A 14,375-nucleotide genomic window follows, 5' to 3' on the forward strand; every position below is an offset into this window, starting at 1 on the left:
TTTAACCATTCAACGAAAGCTTCGATACGTTTTACTATTTAACATAACAAAAAACCCACACAACACGTAACTTTAACGTGTCATAGATAACCACTGCGTGCGATAACGCCAGCTGCGTACATCGATTCTCGGAGAATCGAAGTGTGCATCGATTTGGCCACAATCGATACCGAGGTCAGCACGGTCGACGGCACTACGTTCACCTACATTCGCAGGTTGAAAGTACATTGCGCTGTTGCCATGTGGCTTTAAATGTGACAGTTTGTTCGGGATTCAATGTATGATGGGCATGTTTGTATGTTCGATATTTGTGTTCTCTAGAGTTGAGGGCAATGCTGTTGGTGTTTGTATTATACCATCTCTCTATTTATTTTTCGGTTTATTAATATTAATCTCAAAATCAGGCTCATGTCTAAGTGGTTTTAACAATAAGTTATATTCATATAGAGAAAGGTTAGGTCGTACTTCTTCATCATCATAAACCCATCTACACATCCCACTGCTGGGCACGGATCTCCTCTCAGACGAGGGTGTGACGATGCGACCTCCTTCCGTCGTCATTCCGCCTTTTTATCGCCTTTTCTTTGGTCACTGGCCACTTGTTTTCAAATTTTGAATCGTTCTTTGATTCCGTTGTCCGTCATTCTCTCTTTGTTTTCGTTCTATCGTCACTCTCTGCTCAATCGCTGAAGCAAGCTGTGCTGCTCGTCTATTTTTAATCCCTTTACCAGTTCTCAACCTAAAACAGTAAAAACCTGTCCCAATTTTAACACCAATCTAATCAAGTCATATTGTATAAGTCGGCCCTTTCGGGGTAAGTCTGTCTCACGTTTTTAGTGCTTAAGTAGGGAGTGCTTTGTAGCGTTGTACCTGTTTTATACCCTTTTCTTGTTACAGTCGTCCTTTTTTCTTTCAATTTTACTTAAAAAATAAATTATATGAACCGGAATATTCTATTTTATTGCCGTGATCCTGGTCGTGGCATATCAGCGGTTTACAACCTCTTCAAGTAGTTAGGCCATAGATCGCCACTCTGGCCAAATGCAGGTTGGGAACTTCACATGTTTTCCTCGGGTTGTGAATATTATTCGACGAATCGATTTATCACGTTTTTCTTCACCGAAAAGTTCCGTAATTTCCGAACCCATAGCCTGTGCTGGAGAGGCGATAGGTCTAACAATTAGCCTACCACGGCTTTTTTGATCGATCGTACTTCTTACTCGATTAAAAAAACATAATAGAGTGTTTGGAGATGTACGCGTGATATCAAAACAAATAATCACAAGAAGACAATGCAAATCAGCAGTAAAACAAAATTGAGACAGATTTATGGGTCAGTTGTAGAGGACTGGAAGTGAGAGCCTTTGCTAATATACCTCTATAGCCCGTAATGATAAAAAACTTGGATTATGTGTTATATGAGCTAACAATTCGTAGAGGTCAATTTAATGACGATAATTCTACTGTAAGTATAAACTGAGGAGTTGAATAGTCGGCATAAAGTCCTGATTGCAGGCTGCTGTTGCAGCTGCCACGCTTCTGAGAGGATAGCAAATGTTTGCTCACTCGCATGTAATAGCTTTGCGGCTGTTATGCGAAAAAGAGAGGCTTCCGTGGCAACGGTTATGACCTCCTGAGTGATACCTGCCGAACTAAATGGTGAATATTGTGAAAAAACCTTTTATTGGAAAAGTCCCTTTACTCAGTAACAGAGTACATTCAGAGTACTAAATAAACAATTACATTATTACATTTATTAATGAATTTTACATTCACCTTATAATTATACTTTACATTTATTAGTTATTAAGAATCCATACTGACATTTCCTGTAAAGGATATCACTAGTTTATAAAAAGGTTCGATACGAATGTGAAATGTTTATTAAAGAAAATAAGAAATCATTTTTAACCAACTTCAAGAAAGATGAGGTTCTCAATTCGACTGTATTTTTTTTTTACATTTGCGAATCGATTTCGTTGATCCTTCTTGCGTTAGAAAGGGGATACTTCATTAGAGGTCCCATTCAAATTTGAAGAAAACTATCCACTGGTTTATAGGATTTCACCTTTCCGCTAAACGGTTTCAATAAATATCGAGTTCTTAGGTTTTCGCGATTGTTACACATAGGAAATTAAACTATTTTTAACCGACTTCAAAAAAAGGAGGTTTTCTATTCGACCGTATGGTTTTTTTTGTGTGTATGTTACGCGATAACTCCGGTATTTGTGCACCGATTTTCATGATTCTTTTTTTGTTGGAAAGCGGGTACCTCCATAGTCGCATTTAATTTTGAAGAAAATCATCCACCTCTAAGAGTAGCTTTTCACACATGAAGATTCATTTTTATAACTAGCGCCTAAATTTTATTATAAGGAGCAATTATTTTAATAGTTAAGTTTGCTATTCTCTAATTCAAGGCGTTTTTCTCTCAATACACTTTGAGTAGTGAGAACCGATTTTTATTATCTCCAGTGTCAAGTTCCGTATAGTGGTGAACTAGGAGATTAATCCAGGTTTGCTTACTTTCCGGTAACCGATTTCAAAAAAAACTTGGCAAATAGATGTAATTCCACGTACTTTTGAGCTCGGTTTTTTTAGTACTCTGTACTGAGATTATTACGTATTTAAATCGCGTATATTTGTTTTTTCAAACAAACCAAATGTTTCGGGCCCTTTACAGGTCCCATGGTCACGGTTGACTGAGGTGGTACAGTCACCAACCAGTTATGTCTAATATTAATGCAAACCACTCTATTTTTTCACTATAGTTACAAAAGTTATTAATTAAATACCTTATTTTTAATTTTAGGTTTTACAAATTATTTTATGGAATGAATTCTTATTAAGTTAAATTTATTGTTAATTATTAATGGAAATTAGAATAAATTAAAACATATTAATTAGTACTGCAGTCTTATGTCTGTTTGGGATTTTTTATCAGAGGAAATACTGGATCCCAAACTGGTGGTACGGAGAAACCATCTTCCCTGTTGAAATTAGGATGTTTTTTAATTTGAATGGCCTCTCGCAGCATTCGGGGTAGATAACGGACTTCTTTTGCTAGGACCTGGGGTTTGTCAAACTTCATTCAATGGGTAGGTTTTAACAGCGTTTCAATAAAACTAGGTTATCTATCTATCTAAGTCACACATTATTTAGGCAAATTTTTTGTGCACTAGAGCGTTAGTCAATGGCACTAGGGTCCTCTTTTCCACAAAATAATTCCGTAACGCAATCGTGAATCGAGAACCGTGCTGTCTCTCAAAACTATCTTTAATTATACGTGTTAAATTATTGTTTTTTTAATAATGAGACAGCGTTTACCTCAATGTTTACAGACTAGTCTAACAAGCTCAAGGCATTTAGTGTGATTGGGTATGAGGTCCATTTTTTTTAATAATGGACTGTCTTACTAGACAGCTAAGGTGTTATTTCGTCGGGGATAGTGCAATCCGCGTTTCAAGCATTGGTATAAGGCGCATATCTGTATTAAACCTAATTTAACGGGAGAGGAATTTCATGTTATTATTTTGTTATATCTATGGCTATGACATTCATTTTTGCACAGTAAGCATTAATTTATGTTGTCTACGGACTGATAACAATAGATTATATACGAGAATGTAATTTACCACGACATATACGCGGACTTGATTGAAAAATCCAATGCTATAATTATTAACACAAAGATCTAACACTCAAAAAAAATTCCTCCGATCCGGCCGGATTCGAACCGACGTAAATGCTATGGAATACACTTTGAATCAAATTTGTGTAGATTCTGGAGCCATGTCGTCTTTCCATACATCTGTATCTAACACGCAGTCTTCAATTTTGTAATATGATTTTTCGATCAAAATATTTTTAATGTAGTTTTTAAACTTAGGAAATGATAAACTTAATATATGCCCCGGAATCTTATTGTAAAAATGTATACAGTTCCCCATAAAAGAGTTGTTTACCTTGGTTTAACGAAATCGTGGTACCATGAGTTTGGGCTTAGCTCTAAGGTTAATATTATGGATATCTTCTTTCTTATTGAAATTATGTATATTTTTACGGGCATATAAAATATTTGAGTAAATATACTGTGATGCTACAGTCATGATACCAGTCTCCTTAAACTTTTCTCTGAGAGAAACCCGAGAGCCTAGACGGTACACAGAACGAATCGCTCGTTTTTGCAATACAAATATGGTTTGAGAATCCCGTAGGAATTATACTATGGAAGTAACTAAATTAAACTAGTCTAGCAGTACTAACATCGGTAAGCTCACGTATTCTGCGGACAGCGTATGCAGCGGAGCCTAATCTGCTGGCCAGGGAAGATATATGTGGAAACCATGGAAGTTTACTATCTAAGGTCACTCCCAAGAAGACTGCTTTATTAACAAGGTCTAACTTTTCTCCGTTTATTTCTATGCTTGGACTAGTCGATTTTACGTTAGGTAATTCAAATTTAACACATTTTGTCTTCTTGGCATTAAGCAATAAATTGTTAGCATTAAACCATTAAACTACCTTACAGAGTAAAGTAAGTAGCTAAAGCACTTGTGTTATTGGAAACAACGACGGTACCCACACGGTAAACACACAGACCCCAGACAATATAGACCTCAGAGACACTCGACCCTCGGAGGCCGTCGTGCGCCTGATGGTAAGCTAAACAGTTGCTCACTGCTATAAATCGCAAATATAAGTTGACAAGTAATTTCACCAGCACCCTTAGCTTGGCGTCAGAAATAGGTAAGGTGGCAGTACTTCCCTGGACGAAATGTTTCACAAGGAGCTAGTAGAGCTACTTACAATTTCAATATTCTAAAATTGGGTCTTGGTTTTTTGTGATATCTCAAAAAATGATTTTGTCACGGACGGCAGATTGAGGAATATGCATTCCCTTTTTGGGTTGGTCGTGGAGCGTACCTTTTCACCAATGCGGCAGTGGTATAGAGAATAATTTTGTATACAAAATCGTATTCATCCAAACCACGAAACCACCCTTGCTCGGCACATGGCCGGGTGACGTCACACCCTCGTATCGATCGCGCCGCGCCCCCCGCGCGCCTCTCACACCGTCGCCGCGCGGTTTATTTTCCTTTTTTAAACAGGGAATTTTTTAATTTCAAAGACTTGGATTCTTGTATGTTTATTAAATAGGCTTTTAGATGATGAAGTTCTTAGAAGATCTATTAAATGCGAAATTAATATATTTTCATAGTTTAGTAACAGCGCAGGTCCTTGTGAAAGATTTCGCCCAGGGAAGTATTGTCATCTTACCTATTTCTGTCGCCAAGCAGTAAGGGTGCTGGTGAAATTACAGGCACTTGCGTCTTATCTGCGTGCCCCTCAGATCTGTCCGATTTGAAGCTCTGAGTGGCACTGCAACTGTTATGGACAGGCGTGTAGCTTACGACATGTTCGTCCCGTCAGTTGGTATAATAAAACAAATTCCTAACTTCTATAAAGCACATATTAAATCTGTATTTTGCTTTTACATCATGACAATTCCGATTTTATCTAAATAATTTTTAAAAGTTTCGTTTACATTTATCATTTACAACTTTTTTTGTAGATTCGTTAAGTTTAGCATATCGCATCATTTTTGTTGACTTGTATAATTAGTGCAATTAGTTTTGTAACTTAGAAATTAATAGTTTGTTTCATACAACTAAAAGATAACGGAGGAGCGGGACTTCCTGTCACAGGTAGATGACACCTACTAGGAAGTCCGAACCTTGTGTAAAAACAACCTAAAAAAATAGAAGTAAACTTTTTTCATTTTTTTCAATTTTTCGGCATAAATTTATCCAACTGTATGTAGATATAGAAGATAGAGGTCCCGGGGTTCAATTCCCGGGCCGGGGGAAATATTTGTATGGCCTACATTTACTTATCTTGTGAGTTTCAAGTTTTTTTTTATAAAACCGAGTGATAGGGCGAACAAATCGTGCGCCTTATGGTATCCGGAACAGTTGCAGTATCACTGAAAGATTTAAATCGCAAAGATCTTAGAGTCACTGCCACAGCGCCCGTCACCCTGAGATAAAAGTTTAATTTCACCAGCACCCTTACCCTTCCAACCGGAACACAGTAATGCTCTCATTACTGCTTGGCGGCAGAAATAGGTAAGGTGGCAGTATTTCCTCATCGAAACTGTTCTACTGCTACTAAACTTACTGGGTGTAATTTGTGATTGTCTATGTGTGTGTCCACGGCACCCGTGACACATGATTTTCCTAGTTTCCCGGGGGAGTGCGTGCGTAATTTATTTATATATTTATTTATTGTCATTGACCGTATCCGGATCTGAGTACTATAGAATCTTTTCATCTTTTCTCATGTGGGGTAAAGCGGCAGATATATAAACCATATCTGTGCTGCAAAAACGAGCGATTTGTTCTGTGTACCGTTTAGGTTCTCGGATCTCTCTCAAAGAAAAGTTTAAGGAGACTGGTGTCATGACTGTGGCATCACAGTACATTTACTCAAATATTTTGAATTAGTTTGTTCATTAAGAAAGAAGATATTCATAATATTAACCTTAGAACTAAGTCCAAACCCATGGTACCACGATTTCGTTTAAATAAGGTAAACGATTAAATATACGTTTTTACGATAAGATTCCGGACAACATAATTAAGATTATCATTTCCTAAGTTTAAAACTTACATTAAAAGTATTTTAATTGAAAAGTCATATTACAAAATTGTAGACTACGTGTTAGATAAAGAAGTATGGAAAGACAACAAGAGTCTAGATTCCACACAATTCTGATTCAAAGTGCATTCCATAGCATTTACGTTTGTTTGAAAAGAGCAATCCCTAGAGTTTCTTGCTCGTTCTTCTCAGGGAGGTCAGTGTAGTGAACGAGCAGCAGCTTAAAAAATGACGTTAAAAACTTTACCTATGGAAAAAAATATTGTTTGACTTTAACTTTGACTTTTTGCAAAACATAAAAAATACTACCTACTTCTAATTTTGAGAGCAAATTCAGCTCTAAAAACGTTTGTCCATTATTCTGTTATATAATAGAAACAGGTCAGCGCTTGTCCGCAATCTCGAGTGACAGTTATAAATGGCGAATTTTTGAGAAAAGAACTTCGCTCAAAATTTGTCCATTTGGTATTAGGTATATGGGCTGTACGGGCCTAACATTTCCAATTTGGTACTCCCCTGTTATTTCATTTTGTATTGCGTGATTTAAAGACAGCAAGAATTTACGTTTTTTCCATATTAAATATAAGTAAGTAAGAACTTGTAGGGAAATATAGCCACATTGAAAATGAAGCTATTGTTTTCGGATTAAAATCGCGTACTACGCACCCTTTAGAGCGCATTTATCTGACGCGAATATGATCGCGCTCACCCCGTGTGGCCAACTGTCATTTCAAAATACGCTCTATTCGTTTAGTTTTTACGTTTTAACCGTCCCGGGCACGCGCGCGAGTCTGGCTTGAATTAAAGAATGATTCACGCTACACCGTGTCGCGACCGGGCCGTGCCCCGGCTGGGGCACGGTCAAACATTATGGTATACTTTTTGTATGAAGTGATTCATGCCTGACCGTGGCTCGGCCGTGCCACGGCCGTGCGCCGCCGAGACACGGCGTTGAAATGTCGGTGGGTATTGTTTCCCGGCTCTGGCACGGTCCGGCCCCAACACGTTGTAACATGAACATATGCGCCCGGGCGCCCGCAGAGCAGTCAACGTCAAATCTTAGTGAGGTGAGCAGCTCAACACCAAAATGGACGATGAAAATTATTAGAATGTGTGTGCAAGTACCCTGTGATTTACGACATGAGCCATCCTAAGTATTTAGATAACAAATACAAAAATATTATTGAATAATATTATTCGATGGCAATTGCAATAGCTGCCAATTCAAATTGTGAAAATTGCATAGGATTTACATAAGCGTCAAGTCTATCGACAGATGAAATCACTGGCTGACAAAAACCACATAACACAGATTTCGTGCAAATAATACACTCAAACAGCCCGGTGTAACATGAATGACTGGGCCGACCGGCGCACGGTGGACGTGTCCCGGCCGAGGCCCGGCCCGGTCGCTCACGGTGTAGCGTGAATCATCCTTAAGTCGACGCGGCGGCCGTGCGTAGTGAATAGAAATCAGATTCGCTATTAATGTACATGAGGGCGTCGTAACTAGGCGGTCACCGCGCGGCGACCGCGCGTAAACTTTCTCCTCGTGTAACTGGGCGCTTACAGGTCTCAAAGTTACGGCTACCTGAGATGGTAAAGTCGTTAACCAGTTATGTCTAATATTAATGCAAAGTTATTGAAAGGAAATGAAATTATTTTTATTTGAATCCTCTTCCCGTCGTATGCTTCATTCATCCATCATCATCCATCACCCTCGGTAACAGTCTCCGCACGACGATGCTGTGCATCTGTGGCGGTGTTTGGCATAGTGGTTGCGCATCATGAAGACCCATGCTGAGAGCCGTACAAACTTGGTCGGAGCATCTTGTGGGACAGCGATCCCTCGGACGTTTGCCGTCGTTCCGTCCGGTAAACATTAGCTGTTCGAGGTTGTGCCCTTATTTCCTGGCAACGTGACCACAGAAGCCAAGTATCCTACGAAAATTAGTCCAACAGACTTCCAATATTTTCCTCCAGGCACATCTCGAAGGCGTCAGTGCAGCATATTACAGCACAGCATAACAATTACATTACACAAAAATATTAAGATCTTAATAGGTGCTACACAGTGCTACAGTTCTTTTATTTTTTTATGTTACCAAGTGACGGGACGAACAAGTCGTGAACCAGCTGCTAAGCGACACGCCTGTCTATAACAATTGCAGTGCCACTAAGAGCTTTAAATCGAAAAGACCTGAGGGATACTGCCATTGCGCTTGTCACCCTGAGACGTCGACAAGTCTCATGTGCCTGTAATTTCACCGGCACCCTTATCCTTCAAAACCGGAACGCAGTAATGCTCACATTATTGCTTGGCGGCAGAAGTGGGTAAGGCAGTACTTCCCTAGACGAGCTCTTTCACTAGGAGCTTTGACGTTGTACAAACATTTTCCAAGAACAATTTGATTTGTCTGCTGTTGTAGGGGCTCTGTAAGTGTGCGAGTGATGTATGTGCCAGCAGTTTTGAGTGTGAGCGAGATGCATGAATGTCATCGTGCGGCAGTTACTGCGAGCCGCCGGTGTGACTGTCTATCGTTTTGGGAATAAAAGTAATAAATATATACACCAGTGAAATTAGTGGCTTTCAGTAACTCCCAATGCAGACTCAACTTACGTTAGGGTAATAAAATATAGAACACATTCCTGCCAAAAGCATAGTTACCCTACACTGTGCTTTCAAATTATTCGGCTTTTTATTGAATATTTTAATAATTAATAATAATAATAACGCATACACTTATAGCCATCATACTAAGGAAACCCTAGGTGACATGCCATGGGCACACGCATAGACAACCACAAATTACAAACAAACTCACTAGAGATATAAATGGGACCTCTGAGTGGCAGATCAGATACCCATATAATGTCATAGCAATTTCTTTGTAATAGTGCAGTCTGAGCACAATAGTCTAGCACCCGTCCGTCACTTCCTTGTACTTTTCAGATTTATTGCTAATGTTCTTCTGAAGAGATCTGGTCTTCGTTTCGCAAATTTACAAATATATAGCTTACTCTATTCGTGACACAGCCCTTTTCTCTTGTTTAGATCATGATTTATACGCCCACAAATGCTTTCCCCCCGCTGGTATCTGACTCTGATCACTATTGACTGTAATCTCTCCTATCCACATATCCAAACTTTATCTAATAAAATTCGTAAACTCATTTACATTTTTAAGCACTAATATAATAATAAATAAAATATCATTAATTTATATTTCTTGGTCAATATTTATATACGAATTGTTGTCCGAGGCGAGGGACCTGGTTAGCTATATTACAGACTTCGGCTTAGTTTAGGAACCATGCTCTTGCAAACATACTGTGATAAATTGGACTGTGTATATTATCTAACTGTTACGTTTGTGGACAAAATAAATTATTATTATTACATAACTCTAAAATATACGTTGTTACACATAGAAAATGAAATTATTTTTTCGGATTTAAATCGATTTTTTCAGTCATCCGTGACTATGGGACGTTGGTTTGTTTGAAAAAATAAATATACGCGATTTATATTCGGAAAAATAGTTTCATTTCCTATATACGAACTTGCTACAGTTAATATTCCCAGTTAGGAAAATAATAATAATATAACTATTGAGATTTTTTGTGAATTAACTCCACTAGTTTTTATTATGATTATTAATAAGTCCAAAGGTCGAACACATAGAGAAACTTTTTCGACCCGATGGGACTTGAACCCACGACCATACTGCACCGTAGTATTGTTCTTACCAACTAAGCTACGGGTCAAGTTATTGAGATGTCGTAATCCTCCTGTGTTTTTGTAAACGGTTTACAGGATTTTTTGGCATTCTAAACTGCTAGTAACATCTAGTGAGAGATTTTAGAACCTTCTTCACCATATCACTGACTACTGACGTAGATGTCGCTTTTTGGTGAAATGTAATATTGGGATTTTTTGTGAATTAACTTCACTAGTTTTTGTTATCATTATTAATACAAAGTTCCAACACATACTAAAAATGTTTCGACCTGGGACTCTGGATCTCCGTCCGATATCCGTCCGAAACAATTACTGTCAAATAAGTAATATGCGACAAAATTAAAAGACAAGTATCTAGTATGAAGCTTCATTCGCATCACGCGTCTTTTCATTTGGTCAAGTATTGCTTATTTGGCAGTAATTGTTTCGGACGGATGTCGGACGGAGATCGAGAGTAGACCCCCGGATTGGACTTGAGCGCACGACCATACTACACCGCATTGCTCTTACCAACGGAGCTACGGATCAAGTTATCGAGTTTCTGGATTTTTAGATCCGAAAAAATAATACTTATTTATAGTTTACTGAAGAACATTCCGATTCCGAACATATTTTATTTTAACAATATGAGTTTTTTAATAAAATTTGATTTATTAATCAAAAGGAAATTAGAAATAAATATAATAATAAAATACACAAAATACAGAGCGTCATTCACGCTCTAGTCTCCGTTTGTTCGACTGACAGCGAAGCAAGCAAAATTAGACAGTACTGCGATGACATTACAATTTAAATTCAACGTTTTAGCTTTTTTATATTCCTTGACATGTCACTACGTTTAAATAGGTTGACTTGGGACATTTTTTTCATGGTTTTTGTATTAGACCCGTCGTCCATTTATTTGTAAGTCAATGTAAATACGTTTCCCTTTTGACTTACGTTTACTAGAAACATTCCAAATTTCATTCAAATTTGTTAGGCTATGAAAGAGCTAACTATGTTACTTATGTTATAATATACCATTGCCATGTTGTACAAGGACCAAGATTGAATAGAACTGCAAAGCAAGGTTATTGTTTAAGATAAAACTATACAATGAACTACCCACGTAAGAATTCAAAAGAAAGATTAAAAAAATAAATAATTGAAAATCCATTCTATAAAGTTGACGAATATTTTGACATTAAAAAAACCTATATTCTATTCATAATTTATTACTTATGCAGTTTCTTTATTATTATTATTAAATTTATATTTTAATTTTGTGTATATGTGCAAATATTTAAATTTAGTTAAGATAAGAAATTTTGTACTATTGACGTGGTAAATGTTACGAGATTGTGACGTGGCAAGCCGGCCAGCAGTAGTGTGAGCAGTACTGTGTTCCTGTTTAGAAGGGTAAGGGTGCTGGTGAAATTACAGGCACATGGGACTTGTCAACTTATATCTCAGGGTGACGGGCGCACTGGCAATGCCCCCAGATTTTTGTGATTTGAAGCCCTTGAGTGGTATTGCAACTGTTATAGACAGGCGTGACGCTTACCACCAGACGCACGACTTGTCCCCGTTACTTGTTCCATAAAAAAAAATAGTCTATTCTTTTCACTTCTCATGCTCTAAAACTTCTAAAAGTACGTCAATATAGCCTTACGTAGTGGGAGTAAATTGATTTATTCCCTATAGTTCCATGTACTCAGTTCCATATGGGACAATTGAAATCCAAAAGTTCCGTGCATGGAACTAGTGGGAATAGACTGGCGTGTCGCTTAGGCGCGCGACTTGTTCATCCCGTTAATTAGTTACTATAAAAAAAAATACACGTTCTTGATCCTTTTGAAAAGGGCGTGATCAAAAATACCAAAAGCAAATGTGGATACTTTTTTATCTTATTTTATCGATGGCATAAATTGTAATGCTTATCATCATGGTGGCGTAACGTACTAGCCGATTGTTGCCCAGGATTCGCCAGACGTACAGAGGCTTGAGTGGAAATTTGTAATCATTCAAACACAAAACATAGTATTTTATTGAGATCTTAATTTTAGAGGAATAAGGTTTAATTAAAAATTTTAACGTATGTAAGTTTACATATCTGAAAAGTTTTTTTTCGTGCGGATATCCTCCTAGGATACCTCTCCGCCGCGGCATCTGAGAGGTTTTTCTTCCCGGACTTCTACCGAGTAAAAGTTGGCCGTCTCGGGTGCTCTGGTCGTAATCATTTCTCTGTTACAAGAAATGAAAGTAAAACTTATACCTCTGCAATATAGTTGCTTCTTTTTTGGAGAACTAAGTACACGTCTCGAATTCGTCTTCGTTCAGCTATTAACCGCTAGATGGCAGCACATATAATAAAACATCGTAACTTACCATAATAGGTATTGCTTTCAATGATATGCCAAGAGGGTAAATTTTAAATTATGTTAAAAGTCCTTAATTTGTTATTTCTTTTTAAATTTGAAATTACACGACTTTCACATTATGAATATGTGAGTTTTAGTGACAGCGGTTCTGGTATCAATCTAGGCGTAAGCACTTCAATTGTTTTTTCTTCTATGGTTTTAGGGTCCTCAATTGACAATAGTGATAGTCCTATGGGTGCTTGATGTGAACGGTTCGATTCCCGGTGTGTTTGTTCTTGTTATTGCCTGCGGAGTTAATTTCGTTACTCTGGTTCATATAGTACACGAAATTACCTAATTTGTGGTCAGATAATTGGTATGATTGTCTGCCATTGTCCTCATAAATGAACCATTACAACCAGAGGCTATTTTCTCATTTTTTTTGTTATTGTTCTCACCTAAGCCGCAGTTGTTATGTACCAAATAACCCTTATGATATTCTTAAGTAGTCCAGTCATCTTTGATGTATGAATTAAGTGCTCCTGTAACAGGAAGGTTGGGTGAGGTGGTCTGAGACGACTTGACTCTTAAGTCTATCTCTTTCTTTGAAGTTGTTAAAAATTTGGATGAAAAGTAACAAATTTATAAAAGAATAATGCTTTCAGATGCGCCAAACCAGCACCAAAGTAAAGGCGACAATGTAAACAACATGCCACCACAGGCTTTCCAGCCCAGAGACTACCAGCCCTCTCCAGGGGGCCACGGCCCCGCTGGTCCCCCGGCCTACCCGGGGCCCCCGCCCCCTTGGGACCCCCCGGCGTACGAACCGGCCGGAGATGTGTCTAGCTTGTGAGTCCCCCCCAATGTTGATTTCGTTCCTGTCTTCCTACCTGATTCCCACCTCCTTTTAACCAAGTAAATAGTGCAAATAATGCGCTGATTAAAAAATTGTTCCAAAAACTGTTATTTTTCTAACTTAAAGCTGTTAAGTTTTGCAATTTTAACTATTTCTCAAAAATTCAGTTTTGAATTAAGACATCCTTTTTAATACACATTTTTTTTCCATTTTTTTTAAACACAGGCTGAAAGTTTAATATCACAATCGTTTATTAACACAATTTTTTTTTTGTATATAGTTAAAAAAAATATTTATACCATTGTTTTACCGAGGCCGAGGAGTTGCCATTTTGTGTGGCAATTTTTAGGCTTTATTTTTGTTTTTTTCCAAAATCTATCCTCTCCCGTATCCATGGCTGCGTAGCAGTGGACTTGGTTTCATATAGGTATATTATATTCGTCAATAGCTTGTCGCAAAGGTAAAAACATATAGTATATATACATATATAAATATATCCATAGTATTATGTAAGTGTTTTATTCCAACAGATTGCTTTGTGACAAGCCTTTAGATACAAAAGAATGAATGGTTTTTTTTTAAATTTTTTTTTCTATATTTATTTTAAATAAATGTGTAAAATGTATAGACATTTGCTCTTCTAGATGTTTGTTTTTTTGGATAGGCAGTATCCTTCCTTTGTTTTTCTTCCTTTAAAGTCGGCTCCGAGGCAGAAAAACCGACTTTATTATATACTAATCGGAGCTTCAAATTTCACTATTAGTTCTCCCAAAAAAAG

The 14,375-nt window shown here is 37.6% G+C and overlaps 1 protein-coding gene across 1 annotated transcript in view; it reads left to right on the forward strand.

Annotated features, from left to right (window-relative positions):
* LOC113228953 (hepatocyte nuclear factor 6) overlaps positions 1-14,164 on the forward strand; it is a 19,981-nt gene extending 5,817 nt beyond the window's left edge. Inside the window, exons 2-3 of the mRNA XM_026462396.1 lie at positions 13,407-13,590; positions 14,128-14,164. Of these exons, the coding sequence (XP_026318181.1) occupies positions 13,407-13,590; positions 14,128-14,164 (221 nt within the window). The remainder of the gene's footprint in view (positions 1-13,406; positions 13,591-14,127) is intronic.
* Positions 14,165-14,375: the final 211 nt, after the last annotated feature.

This window comes from Hyposmocoma kahamanoa, unplaced genomic scaffold (assembly GCF_003589595.1).
Source record: "Hyposmocoma kahamanoa isolate Upper Pololo Valley unplaced genomic scaffold, ASM358959v1 263, whole genome shotgun sequence".
In the NCBI taxonomy this organism is placed as follows: domain Eukaryota; kingdom Metazoa; phylum Arthropoda; class Insecta; order Lepidoptera; family Cosmopterigidae; genus Hyposmocoma; species Hyposmocoma kahamanoa.